The sequence below is a fragment of the Ovis aries genome, chromosome 3, assembly GCF_016772045.2.
Source record: "Ovis aries strain OAR_USU_Benz2616 breed Rambouillet chromosome 3, ARS-UI_Ramb_v3.0, whole genome shotgun sequence".
Lineage (NCBI taxonomy): Eukaryota > Metazoa > Chordata > Mammalia > Artiodactyla > Bovidae > Ovis > Ovis aries.
Genome location: NC_056056.1, coordinates 179,354,161 through 179,378,601, shown reverse-complemented (window position 1 = coordinate 179,378,601; position 24,441 = coordinate 179,354,161). Strand labels below are relative to the sequence as shown.

General features: G+C 53.5%; 1 protein-coding gene across 2 annotated transcripts; it reads right to left on the bottom strand.

Moving 5' to 3' along the window:
• Positions 1-6,588: 6,588 nt before the first annotated feature.
• Positions 6,589-17,760, bottom strand: RASD2 (RASD family member 2). 2 transcript variants are annotated; one of them, XM_042247197.2, is made up of 4 exons: positions 17,455-17,566; positions 15,354-15,578; positions 12,458-12,737; positions 6,589-9,051 (listed from the first exon to the last, which is right to left on the bottom strand). In XM_042247197.2, the coding sequence occupies exons 3-4, from the start codon at positions 12,726-12,728 to the stop codon at positions 8,522-8,524; spliced, it is 801 nt and encodes a 266-aa protein (XP_042103131.1). In that variant the 5' UTR covers positions 12,729-12,737; positions 15,354-15,578; positions 17,455-17,566; the 3' UTR covers positions 6,589-8,521. The 2 variants fall into 2 exon arrangements, with proteins under 2 accessions (XP_042103131.1, XP_012030370.2); XM_012174980.5 differs by lacking the exon at positions 15,354-15,578 and having other exon boundaries at positions 17,455-17,760.
• Between the last annotated feature and the right edge of the window lie 6,681 nt (positions 17,761-24,441).

Below are 24,441 nucleotides of genomic sequence, written 5' to 3'. Positions count from 1 at the left end.
GGGGTGCAGACTGTCACGCTCACAGTCCTTCATGCCTCCCCTGTATTAGAAGATGCATGCAAACCCTTTACCCTGTAATTCCCCTGGAGTGGACAGAGTATTTCCCCACTCCAAGCGCTGTGGGCTGGCTGTATGACTCGCTTTGGCCAGTGAAGAGTGGAAGAAGTGACAGTGGGCCAGCTCCAGGCCGGGGTCTCGCATTTCCATCATTTTGTGCTCTATGATGTCTTGGGAGTGCCTCCCTCAGTAGCTGCAGGTTCTCCAGCCTGGGGAGGGGGGCTGGTCCTGGAACAGGCATGTGAAGCCGACCAGAACCTATCTATCTGGTAGCCTGGGCCAGGGTGAGGTGAGGGTGGCAACTGCCTCAGGTGCAAAAATGTAAGGAGATACCAGTAAACTCCGGGTTCAAGCTTGTTGTTCAGTCACTAAGTCGGGTCTGACTCTTTGCAACTCCATGAACTACAGCACTCCAGACTTCCCTGTCCTTTACTATCTTCTTGAGTTTGCTCAAACTCATGTCCATTGACTCAGTGATGCAATCCTACCATCTCATCCTCTGTCGCCCCCTTTTCCTTCTGCCCTTAATGTTTCCCAGCATCAGGGTCTTTTCCAATGAGTCAGTTCTTTGCATCAGGTGGCCAAACTATTGGAGGTTCAGCTTCAGCATCAGTCCTTCCAATGACTATTCAGGGTTGATTTCCTTTAGGATTGACTGACTGATTTGATCTCCTTGCTGTCCAAGGGAGTCTCAAGAGTCTTCTCCAGCACCACAGTTTGAAAGCATCAATTATTCGGTGCTCAGCCTAAATATTTGTCTATTTACGTATTTGACTGCTCCAGGTTTTAGTTGCAGTGCATGGGATCTTCGATCTTCACTGAGGCCTGGGAACTCTTAGTTTCGACATTCAGGATCTAGTTCCCCGACCAGGGATCTAATCTGGGTGCCCCCTCCATTGGGAGTTCAGAATCTTAGCCGCTGACTGGACCATCAGGGAAGTCCCCAAGCTAAACGACATTTAATGTAATATTTTAAAAATAAAAAGTAATGCAAGAAACCCACTGCTTTGGTCTGCATGTTTGTGTCCCCCCTCCACCACATTCATATTTTAAAAACTAATCTCCAACGTGCTGGTATTTGGAAGTGGAGTTTTGGAAAGTTAGGTCATAAGGGTGGAGCCCTTATGAATAGGCTTAGTGCTTTTATAGAAGAGACTCTAGACAGCACTCTTGACCCATCTGCTATGTGAGAACACAGTGAGAAGATGGTCATCTATATAAAAATAAGCAGACCCTCACCAGACACTGAAGCTGCTGGAACTTAATCCTGGATTTGTAGAAAATATATGTTCATTATTTATAAGCCAGTTTATGTGATCAATATGTAATTTGCTTATAAACCGATTTATTTTGTAATATGGGCATGTTGTTAATACCCAGCCTACGGTATTTTTGTTATAGCAGCCTAAATGGAATAAGACATCACAATGAACGAAACATCAAAATTTTAAGTTAAAACAGGATCAGTATTTAAGTTAAGACCAGCAACGTCCAGCCTAAACCTCTCAGACTGCATTGACCTGGAATCCAGTAAGTATAAGAAGAAATGTTTGTTATGAACCACTGAATCTGGAGGTGGTTTGTTACACAGCATTATTGCAGTGAAAGCTGACCAATACAAAAGTAGTTTGCTTCAGGACACTCAACTTGAAAATAGCAGAGCTGAGATTTGGACCCAGAAAGTCTCAGTGAGAGGGTATGTTATTCTCTCAGTCGTGTCTGATTCTTTGGGACCTCATGGACTGTAGCCCATCAGGCTCCTCTATCCATGGGATTTTCCAGGCAAGAATACTGGCATGGGTTACCATTCCATTCTCCAGGGATCTTCCCAACCCAGGAATTAAAGCCAGGCATCCTGCCCTCCAGGCAGATTCTTTACTATCTGAGCCACCAGGGAAACCCAGAAAGCCTCAGATCAGAGTCTGTTTGTTAACTTTTAAGAAGCTCTGCCTCTCTTGTTGAGACACACATAAAAGCGGTGCCCAGGATACCTGCGCTGGTTCAGTCTTTGCACTGGAATCTGACTCACTTTTCTGTTCAGCGTTCCATTTCCTGGATGAGGCTGGAACCCCTCCCTGAGTGTCGTTCCCCGGTCCCCTTTTTCCTGGCAGATGAGGCTGGCCTCTCCCTTTCTTTTTGGTTGAGACCCAACAAGAGTGTTCTCAGATTCTAAAGTAAGATGCAAATAAATAGCAACATTTTCAATGTAGATGGCCAAGAGCCAGCTACTTGACGCTCTCACTTCTTACCTATGTCAAAGATATGAAAGAGTCGGTAGTGAGAGGATTTCTTAGTATAGAGAGTTTTTGGAGAGTGCTATGGTCTTCTGTGAGAGGGTCTGCCCTCATCTCAAGCCTCAAGTGCTTAACACATGTCACTATAGCCCAGGGCTCTGTGGACTCCTGTCCTGCCTGATAAATCCAGTGGGTGATAGACTGTCTGAGTTAGATGCTAAAGATCCTTACTGAACTCAGATGAATTATTTATGGACTGCAGCCCACCAGGCTCCTCCACCCATGGGATTTGCCAGGCAAGAGTACTGGAGTGGGGTGCCATTGCCTTCCCCAAATAAAAATAAAATATAATAAAAAATAAATTCAAAATTAAAAAACAATTAAAGTGACATCATGGGTTGTCCAGTGGTTAGCACTCTGTACTTCCACTGCAGGAGGCATGGTTGGGAAACGAACATCCTACAGTCCAAGCAGCGAAGCCAAATGAAAAAGCTGCCTGAACTAAGAGCAACTTACACTCAAGCTAACTGGGGCAAATGATGTGGGTTTGATATAGAACAAATGCGGGATAACCATGAGAGAACACTGCTGCGGGGATGCCTTCAACCCTTTTCAAGTGAGCATCCTGGAGGGGCAAGAGGGAATCCACGGATGCCAGAACAGTCCTAGGGCCTGCCGAAAGGCTAAGCAGCTACCCCAAACAGAGATGCACAGAACTACATCAAGATTCCCAGGGATGGTGGGCTGGTCTCTGAAAAACCTACAAAACAACCTCTTAGGCTTTAGTACCATCGCTAAACATTCCCCAAGCTCTAAGCATGACAGTCTTACCTCGATACCAGAGTGCCCTGCAAGGAAGAACATCCCTGCCCCACTTCTCCCCTACCCTGCTCCCCAGACCCATCCCCCATGAACAGAGGAAAAAGAAACTGCAATTCACTAAAACGGAAGATGGAGAGTAAAAAAAGGAGAACCTGCCCACCCTTCTCTTCCCTGAATTCTAGCTTTCTGTGCAGAGCGGAGCTCAGCTGCAGGAAGGGGAGAAGGTCTTTCCTTTGAATGAAGACAGAAACGTCGATCATCGCATGACAAATGACTTGTAATTGAGTCCATGTTGTTGTTTAGCTGCTCTTTCAGTCATGTACGACTCCTTTGCGATCCCGTAGACTGCAGTCCACCAGGCTCCTCTGTCCATGGAATCCCCCAGGCAAGAATACTGGAGTGGGTTGCCATTTCCTTCAACCAAACTGGGACTGTGTTGCCACCCAAATTTTCTCTGGTACAAGTGAGAAAAGTCATGGGGCAGTCCCAGTTCTCAGGAGGGAGGGGGAAAGCAAAACCCAGAGCAGCTTGAAAAAGGCCTTGGGAAGTCAGAGCTGCTTTCTGATTATGTCTGCAGTGTGAAGCTTGTCGGAAGACAGGCTGGACATGAGTCCTGAGGTTCAGACCACTGTGTGAAGATGGCTGGGTGGAGATTGTTAGCTGGCCAGCCAACCGCTCCCCGTCTTCTTCTACGAGTCACCCTTGGACACGGGGCCAGCCAGCAATGAACAGTGTTTCCCAGCCCTTCTCACAGGGAGGTTCAGACACAAGTCCAAGTTTTGCCAGTGGAAAGTGAGTGGACGGGATGTGTCCAGGGATCTGAGAACAGCAGAGGTGCAGTGTCTGCACCCTCTTCCCTGAACTTTCCGGCTGAACCGGAATGTGGCAGTGGCTTTGACCTTGCAGATGTGACACGATCCTAGAGATGGAGGAGGCTGAGACCTGCATGCCGAATGACCCGGCAGAGCAGAGCCATCCTCTGATCTAGTCTGCTCACCTCGGGCTTCTCCATGAGAGAGAAGCTAAGCTGTTAGCTACAGCGGCTGTGCCCTTGGTTATGAGGGGCAGGCATCTCACTCCTTGTGAATGACATCGACCTGAGTTTTCTGAACCATGTTCACAATCACACCCCAACCTGCTGGCTTCTCCCTCCAGAAAGCAGCTTCTATCTGGCTCAGCTATGAAAGCTCTAGAGAGAAAACATGTTTTGCAATCAGACATGAATTCTAGCCCAGCTCAGCCACTTAACTGGCTGTGCAACCCCGGGCATACGCCTTATTTCTCTGGGCCTCAGGCCCCCCCTATGAGGATTCATATAGCTTTGCCTCAAGGATGCAATGAGAGGATGTGGAAACAGGCTGAGCATGGTATTTGGTGCACAGCAGGCCTGCAACAAAGGTCGGCTCCTTTTCCGTTCCGCGTTGCCAGTAGCCTCTGCTGCTGAGCCCCGGTGGCCTCTCATCAGCCCCCCACCAAGCCAGAATGCAGACTGAAGTTTTTCTTTGGAGTAAGTGACAGGTTCAAGGAGGTGGAACAGAATGAGTCCTTACAGTCTGCTGCTTAGAATTCTCAGAAATCAGATTCCCAGTGCTCCCTTCCTAGGATGGGGGTTAAGCTGGCTGCTCTGGGCTTATCTCTGAATGCTCTCTGCATGACAGGAACTTTTTTACAATCTATTCCATCCTCCATCCCAGGGCTGATTTTCTGGGACATCTCCCTCCTCTGCTTAACCCCATTCCAGGGTGAATCTGTGGGATGCACGGAGTGGGGCTGGGGCCAGGACTGGAGCAAACGTGTTCTGTTTAGTAACGATCAGAATGTTGTGGGTTATATAGTGGGAATATTAATTCCTTCTCGCAGAGAACATAGAGCTGTAAGGGGCTGTTCATGTGCTGTCTGGTCCAGCTGTCCTCCTCACCACTTCCCATTAAGAGCTGAAGAAACTGAAGTCTGGGAAGAGATAAGATGTATTCACAGCACCCCACCCCCCACTGCCTCCGCCATGGAGATGGAGCGTGGCAGAAGTGCCAGGGCTCTGGTGCACTGTGGAAGTCTTGCGTGGGTGCGCCCAACTGCCTCCCCATTTAGCCCTTCTTAGGGTGCGGTTCTGACCTGCAATGCAGGAAGGAATGTTCACCTCCACATCTCACATTTACAAAACCCAGAACTGATAGAGCATCACAGTGACTTGCCTCCCACGTGGACCTTCTCTGGCTGGCGTGGGCAAAGGATGGGAGGAAAGCTGGGCTCCTCCATAGGTGGAGGCTGGGAGCTCTCCCAGGCTGGTTTTCCAACACCATAGCCGGGCTCACCCAGACGCCCGCACAGGGATCTTGCCCTCTGAATCATGAGCCCTTGGCCCACAGGGACCTTGTCTTCCTTTTCTCTGAACTTCTCTCTCCAGGCCTGGCCCTCCAGCTCAGTGGTACTTACTGATCCATCAAAAGCACAGACCTGTCTCCGTCTCCCAGATGCAAAATCCTTTCCTCCCCAAGACGGAGCTCAGATGACCCTTCATTTCAAGTCCATGATCTGCCACTTCACCCCTTCTGCTGTGCCATTTTGGATAAGATAGTGAGTGCTCTGAGCCTAATTCCCCACCACTAGAAGGGAGAACACGAGGAGCATGTTTCTCATGGGGCTGGAGGAGAAGACGGAGCGAGAGGAGGGGTGTCATTCACACAGCAGGGGTGTGGTTGATCCCTTCCCCTCGGTCCAAGAACTTCCATTCAAGGTGCCACGTTTGGGGTTACACAGGGACACGTAGCCTCCCCCAACCCCACCTTCCCCCATTTCCATCTGCCATCCCCACCCACGTCCTGTGTCATTTCACACGAGGGCCATTCTGCTTGTCCGGTGTTTATTAAGCACTGTTCACAAAGTTGTAGGTTGTATCAACCACACGTAGATATGGGCCGTGTCCTGGTCTCAAGTGTTGACAGTCCAAGCGGGGAGGCTGCCCACTGCTGACCTTCAGGACAGGGTAACTCTTTATGGTGGGGGCTGCCCTTGGCCCCTGGAGGGTGTTCAGCAACATCCCCCACCAGGAGCTAATAGCATGCCGCCCCTCTCCACAGTTCTGGTAATCACAACTGTTTCCCGTTATTGCCAAATGTTCTCCGTGTGGTTCTGGGTGCCACCTAGAAGTCAGACGCAGGGTGATCACAAAGAGCTGATGGTCCATGGGGAGGAGGCTTCTCGTCTGACCTGGTCACTCCTCAGAGGTACACAGACACCTCAGCACACAGGCCTCGGAGGGCCCAGAAGGGCCAGGGTTGTTATTCCCTCCTATCTTGGGGTTTTATTCCCCACTCCCACCACGTACTTAATTAACCTCGACAGCTGACTCAGCGCTGACCTGCAGGGTGAGGGCACCAGGCAGGTGCAATCTGGGGACGGAAAGGCCAGCTATGGTTGCAGAAGAGCCACGCCTCCTCTTGGAAATACAGAAAACACACATGGTCAACGGCACGGCTTAGAAATAAACCCACTTTAATCGAGAGTGTACACAGAGATACGGGGAAGCAGGCCACACATCTGTCCTGGCCAGGACACCTGGTCTGCTTAGAGGGTTCAGGTTGGGGCCAGGTGGGGGTACAGAAGCAGGGTCAGAGCAGCTGCCTTGAGCGGCAGGGCCGGGTGGGAGGTGTGGGGTGTGCAGAGCTGAAGCCAGGGCATGTATCTCTCTGTGTGTTCACGTGTGTGTACAGGTATATACTTGGGTACAATGTACACATGATCTGCAGAAGCCCTCAAAGGCCGATCTGGGGAAAGGCTCAGGGAGACGACACCTCAAATCCCCAAAGGCCCCAGGGGCTGAGGCAGGATCAGAAGGGGCACATAACAGTGTGTGCTGAATGCCCCGACCTAACCCTGCTTCTGCCACTCATAGGCTTGCTGTGTGACCCCGGGCGAGTTACTTACCCTCTCTGGGCCTCGGATTCACGAGACAATCATTAAGGCTCCTTGTGGCTCTAAAATTCAATAGTTTCAAAGAGATTTAAAATACAAAACGTCTTTGTTAAGAGCTGATGATGAGAGCCTTTGGTCCACAGGTTCAAATTCCACCACGCCGGGTACCCAGCACAACCCCATCCGAGGTGCCAGGAAAAGGCCCCCTGGGAGCTCCTCTCATCTGCCTCTCCTGGGTTCAGCTAGAGCTCCCAGGCGCTCTTCCACATCCCCTCACAGCTGCGTGCACAGAGGCAGCAGGGCAACAGAGGCAGTCAGGCCCGGCTGGGGGAGGGAAAGAGGCTGGCGCCACGGAGCCTCGGCCTTAGGGGCGTCACGCGCATCTCTCACCCTCTTTGCTTTCTAGCACACTGGACCCAGCACCCAGCAGGTGCTCAATAAATGCTTGAGGAACAAGCACAGCAGAGGACAGCCAGCTTTCAGGCGGAGCTAGGGCCGGCTCCTTGGCCCTCTGAGTCTCAGCTGCCTCCTCTGTGAAATGGGGGCAGGAGGAGACGCAGCCCCGGTCTGCCTGCCCCGTCTGTGTAAGCGTAAACCGTGAAGCTCGGGAGGAGGGCAGTGTCCAGCTGTGGACAGGCCACGGGAACCCCATCTGGGAGCCAAGGAGGAAGGTGTCCCCCGTGGAGGCGGTGGATCTGAACTTGGGGGGAGGTCCTGGCCAACGAGGGATCACTAGGCTTTTACAGTACAATGATTTCCGTTTCTACTGGGAACAGGACATAACAGCTGCAACAACAAAGCACAACCAGCAGACGTGGGGAACCTGGGAGGGGAGGCTGAGGGAGGCAGTCCAGGAGATGGGCGTGGTCCAGGAGATGGGCGTGGTCCAGGAGACGTGGCCACACCCACTTCGAACACAGAGACGCCCCTGGCTCAAAGTCAGGGAGAGCTGGGGGCCAACTCAGGGGGCAGGGGATAGAAACTGCTGAGCCAGAGGGTTAGTGTTTCAGGACGGGGTATGGGAAGAAACTTCCAGCTGCCACCTAAACCAAGCTGCGTCTTACACCAGGAGGGCAGAGCCCCCTCCCAGCCAACTTGGGGTGTTGTTTTCATCCTCTGATGTTCCAGAAGTCTCCGTTGGAAGCCGGTACCCTGGCCCGTCTGGCATCAGCGTTTCTTGCAAGGACAGGCAAGCTCTGACTCGGGTCCTGACATAAGTCCGTATGTCACCCAGCCTTTCCTCCTGACCAGCAGAGATCCACCCCCGCCACGGAGAAGTTGAAACCCAAGGGGAGCGGGGGAAAGGAGGAATCAGAGGGAAGCGGTTGAAGGCAGGAGACTATACAGAGGTTGGAGGCTGGGGTCCTCCGGTCTGGCCCCCCAAAGGTCTCGGAATGTGACTGCTCTTGGGGTTTCGTCCGGGGGATGTGGGCAGCGGGTGCCAGGGCCACCTCCCAAAAGGCCTGGCCAAAGCCCCAGCCCAGCATCCCTCCCGCTCACTGGATGGTGCATTTATCCCGCTCGCGGGCCTGGCTCTCCCGGAGGACCTTGGCCTTGATGTATTTGAGGTCACTGTTGACGCTGGGGCGGCGGGCGAAGGGGGAGACCATGCCATAGGCATCCATGTCCTTGACACGGCGCATGCAGAAGGGCCGGGGGTGGAAGGCGTCCCCGTACTGCACGGAGATCTTGCGGTGCAGCGCGGGGCTCATCTCGTGCGGCAGCTTGGCCATGCTGAAGAGCACGTAGAACATCTCGTCCACGTTGGTGTTCTTCTTGGCCGACACCTCAAAGTAGGCGCAGTTCCCATCACCGGACACCAGCAGCTCGGCCTCGGTGGTGGGGACTTGGCGGCACAGCTCGCCGTGGTCGTTCTTGTTACCACAGATGACCATGGGCAGCTCTGCCGCCTCCTTGGTCTTATTTTTCAGGCAGGACTTCACCTCCAGGATCTGCTTCTGGAGGCGCTTGACCTCGTCGAAGGACTCCCGGTTATCCAGGCTGAACACCAGGATGAACACATCGCCTGTGGATACAGAAACCCTGGGAGGTAAGTTTAGAGGCAGCTCTTTTGGCCTCTCCCCACTCCTTGACCTGACCGTCACAGTGACCCTCTGGGGGAGCTGCTATCATTCCCGTTTTCCAGAGCAGAAGACTGAGGTCCAGGGGGTTAAATCACTTGTAACGGAGCTAATACGTGGCACAGCCTGGTTCAACCACAATGGATCGACCCTACATTTCCCTGCAGGGCTGTAGACAGAGGGAGTGATTGGTGAGCTTGTGTGGACTGTGTGAGAATAGTAATTACTACACTTTCCACAAGAGCAGGGCTCCTGTTGTTCAGTGTACATCCCCGGGGCCTGGAGACCCTGGTATACAGTAGGAGCCGAGAGGGCTGGCAGGAGTCAGGTCTAGGTTTATCTCTTGCCCCCTCACTCAGCCTTACATGGGTCATGCCACCCCCCTAAACCTCAGTTTCCCCACCTGTCTCATGCAGGATGCTTCTGAGGGACTGATGAGATAATAAGTGGAGAGTGACATGGGCTCGGTGACTTGTATCTCAAAAGGATAATGAGCACAAGCACGTGTAAGAGGCACCTGAGTACCCCTTGATTCCTCATGAAACCTCTGTGAGGGGCATTTCATTACCTTCACGCAATAGGTGGGCAGGCTGAAGCTCAGACAGGGTGAGCAACTGGCCCGAGATCACACAGCTCAGGCGCGACTGGGCCGAGACATGGACCCAATTCCTGGTGCCTGGCACACACAGGTGCCCACTGCTTTTTGAATACATTATGGATGGACCAGTGCACACTAGCCTCTGAGGCCCACGCTACCCCTGCTACAACTTGCTGTATCCCTCAGTGCAGGTCTTTGAAACAGGGACGATGGGGAGGTGGGGAGGGTGAGAGAAGACCAGTGCCTCTACCTCGACTGTCAGATCTCACTACAGTGATCACAATCTCACACTCAAAGCACTTTGGCATAAACTCTTGAGAACCTGTGGGGAGATGTTAAGATCCCTGTTTTACAGGAAACTGGGGCTCAGAGGCACCGGGGACCAGCCCACGTTCTCAAGAGGAAAATCAAGCAATTCCAGCTTCTGGTAGCCCCACTGCCTCCTTCCTCTGGACCCCCAGGGCATACCATTTGTCCCCCCAAAATAGCACCCACCACATTCAGGACTGCGTTCCTGCCAATGACACGCTCCGGAGCAAAAGGAGGCTTTGTCACGATGCACAGTGGGTGTTCATAAAGCTGGCCGCATGGACGGGATGCGATATGATGAAGGGCGGTGTGGGCTGCTGAGAAAGGCACTTGCAAGGCAGTGCCGGCCTGGCAACCATTTCTGCTTGGGCTGTGAAACCCATCCTGGTAGGCTAATCCCAGGCCCCTGAGGACTCTGCGGCCTTGACACATTCAAATGCAAAGCTGCATGCCAAGTTTCAGAGATGCCTGGCTGGCAGCTGGAAGGAGAGCTGGCGGCAGAATTAATGGCTTTCAGAATGTGCTGTGCATCAGCACCAGGTTGGAAAATGAGGCATGGGCTGGCGAGCAAAAATACGGGTGGCCAGACAGATGTGCCCAGAATGACACGTGCACATAAAGAAGACGAAAATACTCTGTTCTGGGGACCCAAACATGAATGTCAATATGTTCATGGGGTGTCTGGAAGACTGATGGGATGGTACCTTGGGGGAGGAGGCAGGAGCCTGGCGGGGGTGGAATAAAGGGTCAAGAGAGCTTTTTACCCTTATCTATATGCTTAGAGGAGCATGCATTTGTGTGTTATTTGTGTAATTAAAACTTAAGTTTGGAAATATGCGCGTGGTTCCTCTCTATATCTTGTCTCTCCCTCCCTTGGTTAGCTTTATTTCTATCGGTGGGCACTGTGTCCCCTCCCCATGGTAGGGGGAGCTGACATTCTGCAATCCCCACTGTGTTGGAAATGCCCCCATGCCTTCCTCCCCTGGTACTTTCCTGTAGGCTGAAGAGTCACCCTGGGAGGAAGCAACATTATACCCATTGTGCAGCTGGAAAGACTGAGATCTGAACCTCTGGTCCTATGTGTAAGCTACCAAGTGGTGGAGACAGGACTGGAACCCAGGTCAGCCCAGGCTCCCTCTGTTCACAAACTTCTCCAAAATGTGGAGTGGGGCAGGCCGAGTGTGATCTGGATTAGATGATCAGCGAGAACAGCTGGAAAAGGAAGCCATCTGCCCAGGGCACTCGGGGAGGGGTCTTAGCTGGGCTGTAGGGGGAGGGGTGGGGATAGCAAGGGTTTCTTGGTGCAGAAGTATTTCGATTTGTGCGGTTGTTTTAGTGATGGCCAGGGGACTACTTGCTGATAACTTTCCTTCATCAGCTGCCCAACAACGGCAGGGTGTGGCTTAGGAAATGACTGCAAAGCCCACTGCATGCAGACTGCAAATGCGGGTTTCACATAAGACCCATATTTCGCGAGCACTCACCTTCTACTTGCCAAGCACTTTTTCTATATAAACTCACTTAATTCTCATGAAGGCCTCTAGGATGGGTACAGATATGATAGAGATAAGAAAATCAAGGCCCAAGGAGGTCAAGTCACTTGCTCAGAGGGACAAAACCATGAAGCAGCAGAATCAGAATTTGCACTCAGGCAGACAAGTTTCTGGTGATGAAAAGCACGGCCCAGTTTCACATCTTCATCTACCCCTGCTTAGTACCCCACAAGCTCCCCTCCCTCCCCAGCTCCCAGCCTGACTGAGAGGCTACAGGAGAGCCCAGAGTTAAAGCCTGAGAGCCAGACTGCCATTTCCCAGCTGTGTTATCATCTGGAGTAGCTCAACCTCCTGGGGCCTCAGCTTCCCCACATGTAAAATGGAGGCAGATACCCATCTCCTAGGTTAGTTGTGAGGATTAATTAAATACATGCCAAGCTCTAGAAAGAGGCCCAGGCACGCAGCTCCTGATAAGAGTTAGCAATCGCCATGGCCGTTACTGTGATTATTACTGAATTCCCAGCATGGGCAGTTCCCACCAGCCTCTCTGACTGATCACTGTCTGGGTTCTGTCCCTGCCTCTTTGAGAGGCAGCAAAGGCCTCGGGTGTCAATAGATCTGAGTCTGACAGACTGACCCTGGGCCCTGGAGCTCTGCTGGGTCACCCGCGGCAGGAAGTAGGCAGGAGCCCCTCTGTTCCTAGGAAAAGCCACAGATCTGGAAGGTAGCACCAGCAGCCACAAGCAATTAAACCAGAGTCAGAGGGAAGGGTTCTGGGGCCCTGGCTCCATCCTCTGACGCCAAGCAGCAATACCTCTCCAACCTCACGGTGCGGTGCACAGCGGCTCATGAGCTTCATCTCAGATGGAGGCAGTGCTTTGCAAACCGTAAAGTACCGAGCACACACACTCCTATACTCAAGCTCCCGTGCCCACCCCCTCCGGCACCCACCTGTGAGGATGGACAGCCTGCGCATGGCGGGGAAGGGGTGGTTGCCGGACGTGTCCAGGATGTCCAGCTGGTACATGTCACCGCGGATGTTGTAAACCTTCCGGTGGAAGTCCTCGATGGTGGGCGTGTACTGGTCCTCGAAGCGGCCATTGAGGAAGCGGGAGACAATGGAGCTCTTGCCCACCCGAGAGGCGCCCAGCACCACCATGCGGTATGAGTTCTTGGCAGGCACACTGAGTGCGCAGTTCCCGCTGGACAAGGTCTTCATCATGGCTCGGGGCTGCAGCAGAGAGAGGGGATCGAGAGTCAGGAAGCCGGGAGCCTGGCCCTGCAGCCTGTGCTGGAGGCTGTGGCCTCCCCTGTCAGCCTCTTACTTGGTTCTGTGATAGCTCAGCTGATAAAGAATCCACCTACAATGCGGGAGACCTGGATTCGATTCCTGGGTTGGGAAGATCCTCTGGAGAAGGGAAAAGCTACCCACTCCAGTATTCTGGCCTAGAGAATTCCACAGACTGTATAATCCATGGGGTTGCAGAGTCAGACACGACTGAGTGACTTTCACTAACTTCTGTCTGTACAATGAGAAAGCTGGATTGGGATCTCTCTAAGAGCCGTGGAGTTCTGCCTGAACATCCCTCTCTTGTTTCTTTTCTCCTTCGTCTACCCATTTTTACTCATTCACTCACCCTTGGGTTCATTCACCCCTTATTTATTCCCAGATGGGACTGCAGGGGCTGGACCCCTCGATTTGCCCCTAACTCGCTACTCCTCTTAGGAAAGGAGCTTAACTTCCTTGGACATCGCTTTTCTCATCTATAAAGTGGACTTGATTCATAGGGCTGTTGTAAAGGGCTCAGCACATGGCAAGGTCTCAAAGATGCTGACTCTTGTTAGAATCTGTTCTCTGCCTGGACCATCTGTCCTTTGCAGTTCTGGCTTCCCGGGAGCCTGTGACTCCGGGACACGGCATGGGGAAGCTTTTAGAGAGCATTTCTTAAGCAAGGGGGTGCCATGGCCATTTGGCCTTCCCAGAAAGAAGACAAAGGCCAAGTCCAGACCACATCCTCCATGCCCAGGGATGGGGCTGCCCAGCAATTTTTTCAGCCTCCTGGTCCAGGGAGTTTGCCTGGACTACGGGATGCAGGTCAGAGAAAATGACACAAGAATGACTCAGGTCCCTCATAGCTCCAAGGGTTTATGGTTCTGGGGTATACCCAAAACTTTCTACAGGAACCTCTTGACCTTGTGGGAGAGGCCGAAATGGATCCAAGCTCCAAAGCCCAATTAGAGATAAGTAACTTCCAGGGGCTCCATCAGGCCCACCCAAAGGCCATTCATAGCCCAGCCACCCTCCTTTTTCCTCTCTCAGCACCCACCAGAATTCCTCCCGACCTGGAACCCCAAGTAAGCTTGAGCTCTGCTGGTACCAGCGCAACTCATGCCAGCCCCTCCCCCAGAACCCCTCTTCCCTTTATCAGGGTCTGGCTCAAATATCACCTCTCACCCCACCAAGCGGGTGAAGGTGCTCAGCCATGTCCGACCCTTTGTGACTCCATGGGCTGTAGCCCACCAGGCTCCTCCATCCATGGAATTCTCCAGGCAAGAATGCTGAGTGAGCTGCCACTGCACACAACCTGCTCAGTACCATCGCCCTGCCCAGCTGAGAGCCACCCTGCAGTAAAGTGGTTTCTTTAAAAGACCTTCATAAAAGCTCTGATTGGCAGCATTTGTCGATTTCATGGTGAAATACTCCCACATGGCCGATTCCAAGCTCCCAAGATGATCTCAATGAATGAATTGCAAAGGGTCGCACACAATAAGCCAGCTCAGCATACTGCTGACCCTGGAGCTGTGACGACAATCAGCAGTAACCAAGCCCTGCAGTGTGCCAAGCAGTGTGCTAAGTATAGAACAATAATCACAGCTGACATTTTTTTTGCAGTTAATATATGCAGAGCGCTCTAAGTTGAATGTGTACTAACCCACTTCATCCTTCAGGATCCCCAGAAGGTAGGTGGTTACCCCAATTCACAGATGAGGAAACTAAAGCAACACAGAGAAGTTTAGTACCTTGCTCATGGTTACACAGTCAGTAACCAGCCAAGCAGGGTTTCAATCTCAGGCAGTCTGCCCCATGCCTTAGGGTTCCCCTTACCACCTCTCTATGAAGTATGCATTCCCTTCCCTGTTTCACAAATAAGGACCTGATGCTTAAAAGTCTACATGACTGGCCCTTTTAGTTAATAAGGGGGCCAGGATGGTGACTCCAAACATACAACTCCTACATACCCCCACCCAATTTGTGCCTGAAGCCAACTTTGAGTTTACACCGCAGGGTTTCCTATTTCAGTGCTGTGGACACAGCAGGTGCTCAATAAATGACCTGTGTGTGAAAGTAGCAAACGGCTCTCCTTTTCGGCGATCATTCAGAGCTTCCTTCTGGGGTCTTCTCCCTCCACCTCCACCCTATCTAGCTGGCCCAGGAGCTACACTGAGATGGGTCGCCATGAACTGAGCACATATCTGGGTGGGCAGCAAGGGAGAGGAAGCCAACAGCACTGAACTCTTCAATCTCCTCCCAGGCTGGGAGAAAGCCAGCCTGGGCCTTCAACGGAGGCTGGGATCGGGGGGGAAGAGGCCCCGCACCAGGACTCCTCCCCAAGTCCCTCTGCTGGGAGCTTGACTCTGCTGCTGGTCATCTCTGTCTACAGACAGAGAAGAAGGCTGGCAGCCCCCAGGGATGGTATGTCTCCATCACTGCCTGCCCCAGCCTCTAGCTCAGAGTTCTTGGCATTAGATGCGTTAACATCAGAGACTGAGTAGACGTGAGGACGTCAGAGAGAGGAGGCAGGGGGTCAGAAAAGGGCAAAGGAGAAAAACAATCTGTGGCTTTCACCTCCGAAAGACTGCGAGTCTGCACATGGCCCCAGCCACATGGGGCTGTGTGAAGCACCCAACTCCTGGCCGTCAGGTGACAGCACTTCCATGGGCTCCGTCCCCCAGCCCCGTGTCCTTCTTCCCTTCTCCTCCCCTAGAGGAGGCTCTGTGGGCGTGCTGTGGGCACAGCTTCTCTCCTCCTCCACTTCCTGTTCCCCTCTCTCCATCCTCAGCCACGCTGACCCTACAGTGAGAAGCAGGCAGGGGTCAGAGTTCAGAGGGCCCTTTGAGAATGTAGATTTCCCCCCTGGAGGCCCAGAGAATGGTTAATGGAAGCCACCAGTAGCACATGGGTACCTGAATGCAAGCTCTGTGACTCACCCCAGGGTCTTTCTATGGGCACCTGGGAGGCAGAAGGGCCTGGAGCAGAGGTGGCGGGGCCGTGCTGGGGGAATGGTCACCACAGCCCGGCAGGTCTCCATCATGCTGGGCGCCTGTGTGCCTTATCCCAATGAATTCACGGCAGTTCCATGAAGAGGGGCCCACCATCAACCTGCTGGACCCATGGGGACATGGGAGGTCAGAGAGGCTGAGTCACTTGCCCCAGTTTACACAGATGACTGGTCGGGCCAGGATTAGAATCAGGCTGTTGGCTCCAAAGTCTGGGCTTTTACCTCTATAAAAACCCACCTCCTGGCCAAAATCAGGCTTTTTCAAAACAGTGTCTGATTCGGTGAAGCCTCAGCTGTCGTTGGGTTGGGGGAATGACCCTGGAGGTCTATTCTAATTCCCTCTGTCTCTTGCTGCAGATAGCTGGGGGCAAGCACACTGCCCAGGACCTCCCCAGACCTTGAGCAGGCAGTTTCCGCCCCATGTGTCTGTGGGTTCACCCCTTCTTCTCCCTCGAGCCCCTCTCCCAGGGCCTGCCTGGAAGACGGAAGGGTCAGAAGGGCAAGAGCAGAGGATGAGAGTCCGGCCACATCCTCCTCCTTATGATACCCTGAGCCCTCCCTCCTTCCCTCCCTCCCACACACCCCAAGCCTCCACCATTAGGGCACATCCCAGACTCTGGGCACACACACACATTCACTGGCCTCCATGCCCCCACTGAGGGGAGTCATGGGTGCTTTGCAAAGCCAATCTCACCACCCTTGAGGTGGCAGAAAGGAGGCAGACCACATCTGCCTCTCACCAGTCCAGTCGCCCTGGGCAAATGACTGGACCTAGAGGGATTGGTCATCTATCAAATGGTAGAAACAAACCCACGGCGTGGCCCCGAGAGCTCAGTGAGAAGCCAAGAGGCCCACACAGCTCCTGGCACACGGCAAACAGGTTCCTTTCTCTGGGACACTTCCTCTCGGCAGTCAAGGGGCTGCCTGGAGCAGTCAGGTGCGGCGGGACTGGAGTGCAGGCAGAGGTCTTGGGGGACCCCATTGTGTCCCTCTGATGCCAGAAGAAATCTGAATCATGGGCTCCTGACCTGGCTGCCCCTTCACAGCACAGCCTCCCACCTCCCCTGAGGTCCAGGACTACAACCTTCATCATCTTCCCAGGGCTGGGGCCACAGGGAGGACAGAACCCTGCAGAGGTGCCTGGAGGCCCTCTGGCCAGCTGAGCACAGAAAACCCATCTTGGGAAGGGGATTGCCCAGGAAACTCACTCCTTGCACCAATTCCCCCCAAAGCTCAAAGAACTCTAAACAAGGAAGGCGCTCCTTAAGCTCTCTCAGAGGAGGTCCTCACCAAGGCCACCACCAGCTGGCCTCACCCCAGCCCCACCCTCAGCCAGGTTTGCAGCCTGAAGCCAGCTTCGGAAGGAGGGGAGTGTTTGGGGAAAGGAAGTGCCTCTTCCTCTCTAAGCCTCAGTTTCCTTATATTCAAACAGGCTGTTACTCCAGATCTCTTTAAATAAAAACTCAGTTAAGTCTTTCTTTCCTGGGATAAGCATCCAGCCTGACACACAGTAGTTGCTCAACTAGGTGATGCTGGTATATAACAGGCTCAATCAGTTTGACTTTTCCACTTCCTGTAAGGCTTCACCTAACCCTCCCCTCAAAAGCTTCAAACCTTTCTCCCCGGCTTCCCCGCCTCCCTGGTTCTGTTGCGGTGTCTCCCTCCTACCTGGGAATGGCGGGCCTGGCCTCTGGCGCGGCTCAGAGGGATGCCTGGAAGGGCCTGGAGGTGCGGGGAGCAGCCTTCCTCTCCGTCAGCCGAGGCTTCCAGGGGCTGCGGCGGCTCCCGGGTCACTGCGCCGGGATCCTCCTCTGCGTGTCTCGGGGCGCCGGGCTGGGCGCGGCCGGGCGAGGGGACACGGGGAGCCGGTGCCCCATGAGTGGGTTCCGAGGCCTCGGCGGGGCCCGGGCGCTGGGCGGGCTCCGGCTCGCCGCCGCCGGCCCTGCCCTGCCCGGACCCGGGGGACTCCTGCTGAGCCAGGTGCCCGGAAGCGTGGGGACGTCCGATCCCGGGGTCCCCGCTTGGGGCTCCGGGGTTGGGGGGCGAGGGCAGAAGGGGTGACTCCTGGTCCTTAAGAGACTCCTGGAGGGTCCCTTGGAAGTGACTGCGGGTGCGTGCGTATGTGCGTGTCCGGGGTGGGCGAACCTATCCTCCCGACTGTCTATACCACCTATTCCGCCCGCTCCAAAGGGGATCGCTCGGGTGGAGGGTGCCTGCCCGGCTCGGCCTCGACCTCAGCTCTGCCACTCCCCCGGCCCCGAGGGTATGCTTTTTCCCTGCGAGGCGAAGCCAGCGGCTGAAAGAGGAGCAGGGCACTCTGCTGCGCGCCCGTGTGGGAGGGGGCCTTGAACGCCGCCCTAAGATTTCGCAGCTCTGAGTTAGCCTTAAACAGGCTCCTCCTCCCACTTCTTCCCCTCGGTCCCCCAGAGGAGGCGAACTTTCTGCGGGGCTCTGGCTCCTCCCTCTTTCCTGCTCCTGGAGGCGGACGCCCCTCTTCTTCCCGCCGGGCGAGGTCAATGGTTCCTCCGAAAAGTGATCGGAGCCCAAGCTCCAGATGGCCGTTCCAGGGGCAGAAGCCCAGCTCAGGCCTGGACGCCTTTCGCCGCCTCTGCGAGCGGGTCTCCGTGGACCCGTCGAGCGGCTCCCGCTCGCCCTCTCCGCGGCAAGAGAGTAGCCAGTCCCGCAGCCCGGCGCCCGCCTCTGCCCCCGCGAGCGCGCCCACCCGCCTTCGCCCGACACCCCGCCCCGGGTGCTGCGCTCAACCAATGGTGGCGAGCCCCGCGGCTTGGCCCCGCCCCGCGGCCCCGCCCGCTGCCGCCCGGGCGCCGCAGTCTGGCGCTCCGCGTGCCCGGGCGCGTGGGGCTGGGGAGCTGAAGGTGGGGGCGGCAGGGGGCGCGGGGTGCGCGCGGTGAGCGGAAGGCGGAGCGGGCCTGGGAGGCTGACGTCTGCGCACGCACTCACACGCACACCGCCCTGGCCGCAGGTGACCCGCCAGGATCCCGCGGCGGGTTGGCCGGGGACCCCAGCCGCTCGCTCCTGGTCAGGTGGCAACCCGCGCGCCACAGCTCCCGCGCCCTCCTCCTCCGCCGAAAACCCCAGGGGCCCTCCGGGGCGCCCGGCCTGCCCGCCCCGAGCCAACGCTTTCCTCCCTAGGTCGCCGGGCCCGCGGGACCCCGCAGGATGACACATGGGCCGCGCACGTGCCGTCAGGAGGGGCCGCGGAGTCACCTTGGCCTAAGCGCGCCTGAATGGAGATCTGCGCGACACGCAGGTCTGGGGACATACTATACTGAGTGCTCTTGGGCAGCACCTCTTTCTTCGCTTCTCCCCACCTTGAACCAGGGCAGATATCAATCTTTATTACTTAGAATTGTCTTTGGCTCCACGACCCACTCCTCCCTTCCTTGCCCCAAACACGTTTTCTGGAGAATTGTTGTATCATTGCCTTAAATGGAAAACCAGTATCACTCACCATAAATAGAAGATAAGAACAAAAATAAACACAAGGGAAACAAACCAAGGTTATTAAATTCTAGCAGGAAACTAGCCTTCCAAGGCTTGAGATGTGCCCTGAGTGTAAAAGGGAGGTGGGCCAGCTTGGGAGAGGTGTTAAAGACCTTCTTGCCTGGAGAATCCCAGGGACATGGGAGGCTGGTGGGCTGCCGTCTATGGGGTCGCAGAGTCGGACACGACTGAAGCTATTTAGCAGCAGCAGCAGCCGCAGCCCCCAACAGTGATGTTCTCCTCCAGTGTTATCAGGAGACTGAAAAAATGTTGTGTGTGATGAGGTATAGGGACAATGAAGGGATGCAGTTCTGTGGCTGTCCAACCATCATTTGTATCAGCCAGGGACCTATAGCCTCTCTTTCAGAACCCTGGACCTGGGGGATGTCTGCCAATCTGCTCTCAGACCTCATGAGAGGCAAAGGGGTCTGGGGGGAACCAAGCTGAAGGTCCAGCTCCTTTGGGTGAGACATTAGTGTTCAGTCTGCCTCTATGTCTGCTCAAATATTTGAGCCCAATTGGGCCAGTTGTGGAAATTACCTGGGCTTGGTTATGGCATCTATAAAATGGGTATGCTATGCTAGGTCCACAGAGTGACAAACGTACAAAGATGGTCTTGGCCTTTGACTGTAAATAGTGGTTTGCTCTTCTTGTCTCTGTGTGGTCTTCGGATTCCTCAGGGAAGTTAAGGAAGATGGGGTAGATGGAGGTGGAGGGACTAGATGGAGGACTCAGCACTTACAGACTCCTTGACTGTGATCAGTCCCCTATCTGGAGGATGTGGAATATATAGACCTCAGAAAGGCTTTGGGGACATACTCAAGACCACCCAGCTGGCAAGTGGCAGAATCCCAGCCCAGTGTTCTTTCCTCACCTAGACTTTGCTTCTAGGAACTGGCTTAGCCCAGGAGGGTTTGTGCTCAGCTTGATGCACAGAGGCTGTGAGACTTGAGCTGGCTGTGAACTTCGCAGCAGGAGGTGGGCAGGGTGGTACATTTCACCTGGATAGCTCGGGTCAGGAGGACTTAGGCCATGGGGCTGTTTCCTTCACCCCCATCCTGGAAACATGGCAGGTGGCCAGCTTTAACCTGGCCCAGGAACCCATTACCTGCTGCTTCAGCCCAGTTCTCTACCATGAGTGGGTCATGCTCCACTGACCATGTCCCCATCTTGCAGGGAGCTGTATATGGAGCTGTGGGGCCCCAGGAGACCCATCTGCCCCTGCCGCCCCCCCGCCCCCACCAGTGCAGAGTGGCTCAGGCAGTAAACAGGTGCGCATAAGGAATGGATGCCCAAGGAAGCTTCACGTGGCAACAGGACACCTTCTGCGTGTGCTCACTTTCCTAGGCTTCCTCCCCCCCCCGCCCCCCGTTTGCACTACTGTCTCACATGGACCACTTATCATAGCCATCTCTTTCCTTACTGGGCTCTCTTATCACCCTCCCTCTCTCATAACCCATGACCACTTTCATCTTTTCCTAAAAATGCCATCCCTTGCTTAAGAATTTTCAATGGCTCCCCACTTCTTGAGATATAAAATCTAAACCCCTTAGCCCAGTACCTAAAGCCTCCAACCAGGATCTGATTCCCACTGTGCCTCACCATTAGCCTGAATTTCAGCCAATCAAACCACTTCTGGGTCCCTCAAGAAGCTTGGATTCCCCTCCTCCAGTCCTTTGTGATGCTAACCCTTCTACCTTTTTCTCTATCTACCTTTTTTTTTCTATCTACTCTTTGAACTTCTACACAGGCTTCAAACCACAGTGTCCACACCTCTTCTGACAAAGCCTCCTTGCCTTTCTCATGGTGTGAATCTCATCCTGCTCTGGGCTCCTGTGGCAACAAAACCTGGCTCCTGCACCCTGGGTAACTGGCCAGTCCTTTAACCCTCAGTTCCTTCATCTGTAAAGTGGGTGTTATACTTAAGCTACCTCATGGATTATTGGGAGGATCATAGAATGTATCATAAAGGGTCTCCCACCACGGGGCCTTGCATACAGTGGTCTCCGTCACGGTTACTTCCTCTCTGGCCTGTGACACATCCTGCCTCATGTTTTGGACACATGCCTCATCTCCCCTACTTGCATGTGAGCTCCTTGGAGAGCGGACGGAGCCTGATTCATCTTTGTGTTCCCACATCATTAAGGCCAGCATCTTGCACACTGTGAGTTTTTAATAAATGCTTATTGAATTGTGCTCAGCTGAACAGCCTCAGAGCAGAAGAAATGCACAAGTTCTCCTTGGAGACAAGATGAAGGGGAGGGCAGACATGGGGAGGCAGATTAGTTTGGTCCTAACAGCTACCACTTTCAGGAGGGGAAATGGAGGCTCAGGGAGACTGTTCAAAGCCAGGCAGCCAATAAGGGGCTGAGCTGGGATCTCAGAGACATTTCTTCAAAGGGAAATCAGGCATTTACCCAATCAGTGTGCGTTCACATCCTTGGCCACTTTTCCAGAACAGTGTTTTCTATCCCTGAATCACCCGGGGTGGTGATGGGGGGGCGTACCTTTTAAATGATAACAGAGCACAAGCTTCCACTTGGAGATGCTGATTTAATTGCTCTGGGGTTGGGCCTGATATCCACACTGTTTAGAGCTCCCCCAGGTGATTCTAATGTGCAGCCAGAGTTGCTAGAGCAGTGGTTGGACTAGTAGAATCACAGCATCTAGGACTTGCGACAAATACAGGCCTCACCCCTGATCCACCAAATCTGAAGCTGTAGAGCTGATTTTAACCAGGCTCCTAGTAATTCCCATGCCAAAGTTTGAGGACCAGTGACCAGAAGATTAGAACTGGCAAAACCTTATATGTCATATGACTCAGACTTCTTATCTTGCAAACAAACATGGTTTGTGGCTTGACCAAACTCAACACATGTTAATGACAGGCAAACCCAGAGCCAGGTTCTGACTCCTCTTTCCTGGCTGAATGCACCATCCAGGGCCACGCAGCCCCTAAGTGGGTCTCCAGCCCTGGCAGGCCTTGGCATCTAAGTCAGCCTTGAGCCTTGAGCAGAGGACAGTGGGTTACCAGTGTACAAGCCCAGCCGGATCAAAGGCGCAGGGTCAGGTGCCAGTAAGTGCAGAGAACAGCAAGTAATGGTAAACTGGTGCCACACCTGGCATTTCAGGATCCTGCCGTACAGCTCTGGAGGGGGAGGAATGAGGACACCGGGTCTCCCCCAGGTCAGAGGTCAGCAGGAGCACAGTTGGACCAGTCACGTCCTGTGCCCTACTCCTCTCCTGGCCACTTCCGCCTCCTGCTAAGCGGAGAGGTGCTACTTGTTATATAATGTGCGTGTGTGCTAAGTCACTCCAGCTGTATCTAACTCTTTGCGACCCACCCCATGAACTATATAGCCTGTCAGGTTCCTCTGTGAGATTCTCCATGCAAGAATACTGGAATGGGTTGCCATACCCTTCTCCAGGGGATCTTCCTGACCCTAGGATCGAACCCGCGTCTCCTGTGGCTCCTGCATTGCAAGTGGACTCTTTACCACTGAGGCAACGGGAGAGCCCTGTCGCATAGCAGGTATCCAGTAAAAGTTCAATAAATGAATGCCTGAATGAATAGTTTTCTTTTTTTTACAACAAGAATATTGGGCCAGATCCCCTCTGAAGCTTCATCTGATTCCACATTTCTAAGTTGAATAAATCCCACCATAAGGTGATTCAGGTGCCTTCTAGCATGTATAGTTTTCATGAGATTTAGAAAAAGGCACATCTTCTAGGCAGAGGCAGCCCCTCTCTGAGGCTCACAGCTTTGGGAGGGAGAAACACAAGCTGAATTTCCTCAGCTGAGTGCACTTGAGCAGTGAGCAACCTGCACAGCCATAGAGGGCAGCCCCTAGTGAAAGTTTTTTGGGGAGCAGTGATGACCAGGAGGGTGTGATCAGGCCAAGCTGAGGCTGTGGCCAGAAAAGAGAAAACTAGAATGAACCAGAGACATTAACCACAGCAAGGATCGTTTATGCAGCCCCCACTTCTCGCAGGCCCTGGGTTAATCCCGCTAACAAGAGAACCCATTTTAACTAGGCCACACCACTATGTGGGGATGGCACTAGTATCCTCATTTGTAAATGAGGAAATTGAGGCTTAAAGACGTGTGGGTGAGGAAGACCTTGCACGGGCATTAAGTCCCCTTGCTCTCCACATATGCTCCCAGTGAGGTAAGCAGGGAAGGCTTTTTGTTCCTGTTTCAGAGGTGACAGAACTGAAGCTTAGAGATGTCAAATGACTTGCCCAAAGTCACTTGAAAAGTAAGAGGCAGAGCCTGGATTGAAAAATATCTAGGCCTTTGAACAACTAGTCCTTTGATCTTTCTATGGTACCTTTATTTCTTTCTTAGGGCTTGGCCTGAACATGCTATTATAAGCTGTCTCATCTGTGCACCCATCTGCCCATCATCATATCATCATCACTATTATCTGCTTATCTCTGTCACCTCTTCATCATCAACGTCATCTCCCTCTCCTCCATCATCACCATCTCCATCATCATCTCCATCATCTCCTCCTTCATCATCATCTCCATCATCTCCCCCATCATCATCTCTATCATCTCCCCCATCATCACCATGTCCATCATCTCCTCCATCATCTCCTCCATCATCACCCTCTCCATCATCTCCTCCATCACCATCTCCATCATCTCCTCCTTCATCATCATCTCTATCATCTCCCCCATCATCACCATCTCCATCATCTCCTCGTTCATCATCATCTCCATCATCTTCTCCTTCATCATCATCTCTATCATCTCCCCCATCATCACCATGTCCATCATCTCTATCATCTCCTCCATCATCAGCATCTCCATCATCTCCTCCATCATCAGCATCTCCATCATCTCCTTCATCATCATCTCCGTCATCTCCCCCATCATCACCATCTCCATCATCTCCTCGTTCATCATCATCTCCATCATCTTCTCCTTCATCATCTCCATCATCTCCCCCATCATCACCATCTCCATCATCTCCTCCATCATCAGCATCTCCATCATCTCCTCCATCATCTCCTCCATCACCATCTCCATCATCTCCTCCATCATCTCCTCCATCACCATCTCCATCATCTCCTCCATCACCATCTCCATCATCTCCTTACTCATCATCTCTGTTATCATACCTATTACCATTATCATCATCAT

Bases quoted from the DNA above. Each gene is read 5' to 3' on its own strand.
- RASD2 (XM_012174980.5), bottom strand. From the start codon at position 12,728: ATGATGAAGACCTTGTCCAGCGGGAACTGCGCACTCAGTGTGCCTGCC. The intron at 9,052-12,457 runs GTGGGTGCCGGA...CTGTATCCACAG, and splicing joins CAGGCTGTCCATCCTCACAG to GCGATGTGTTCATCCTGGTG.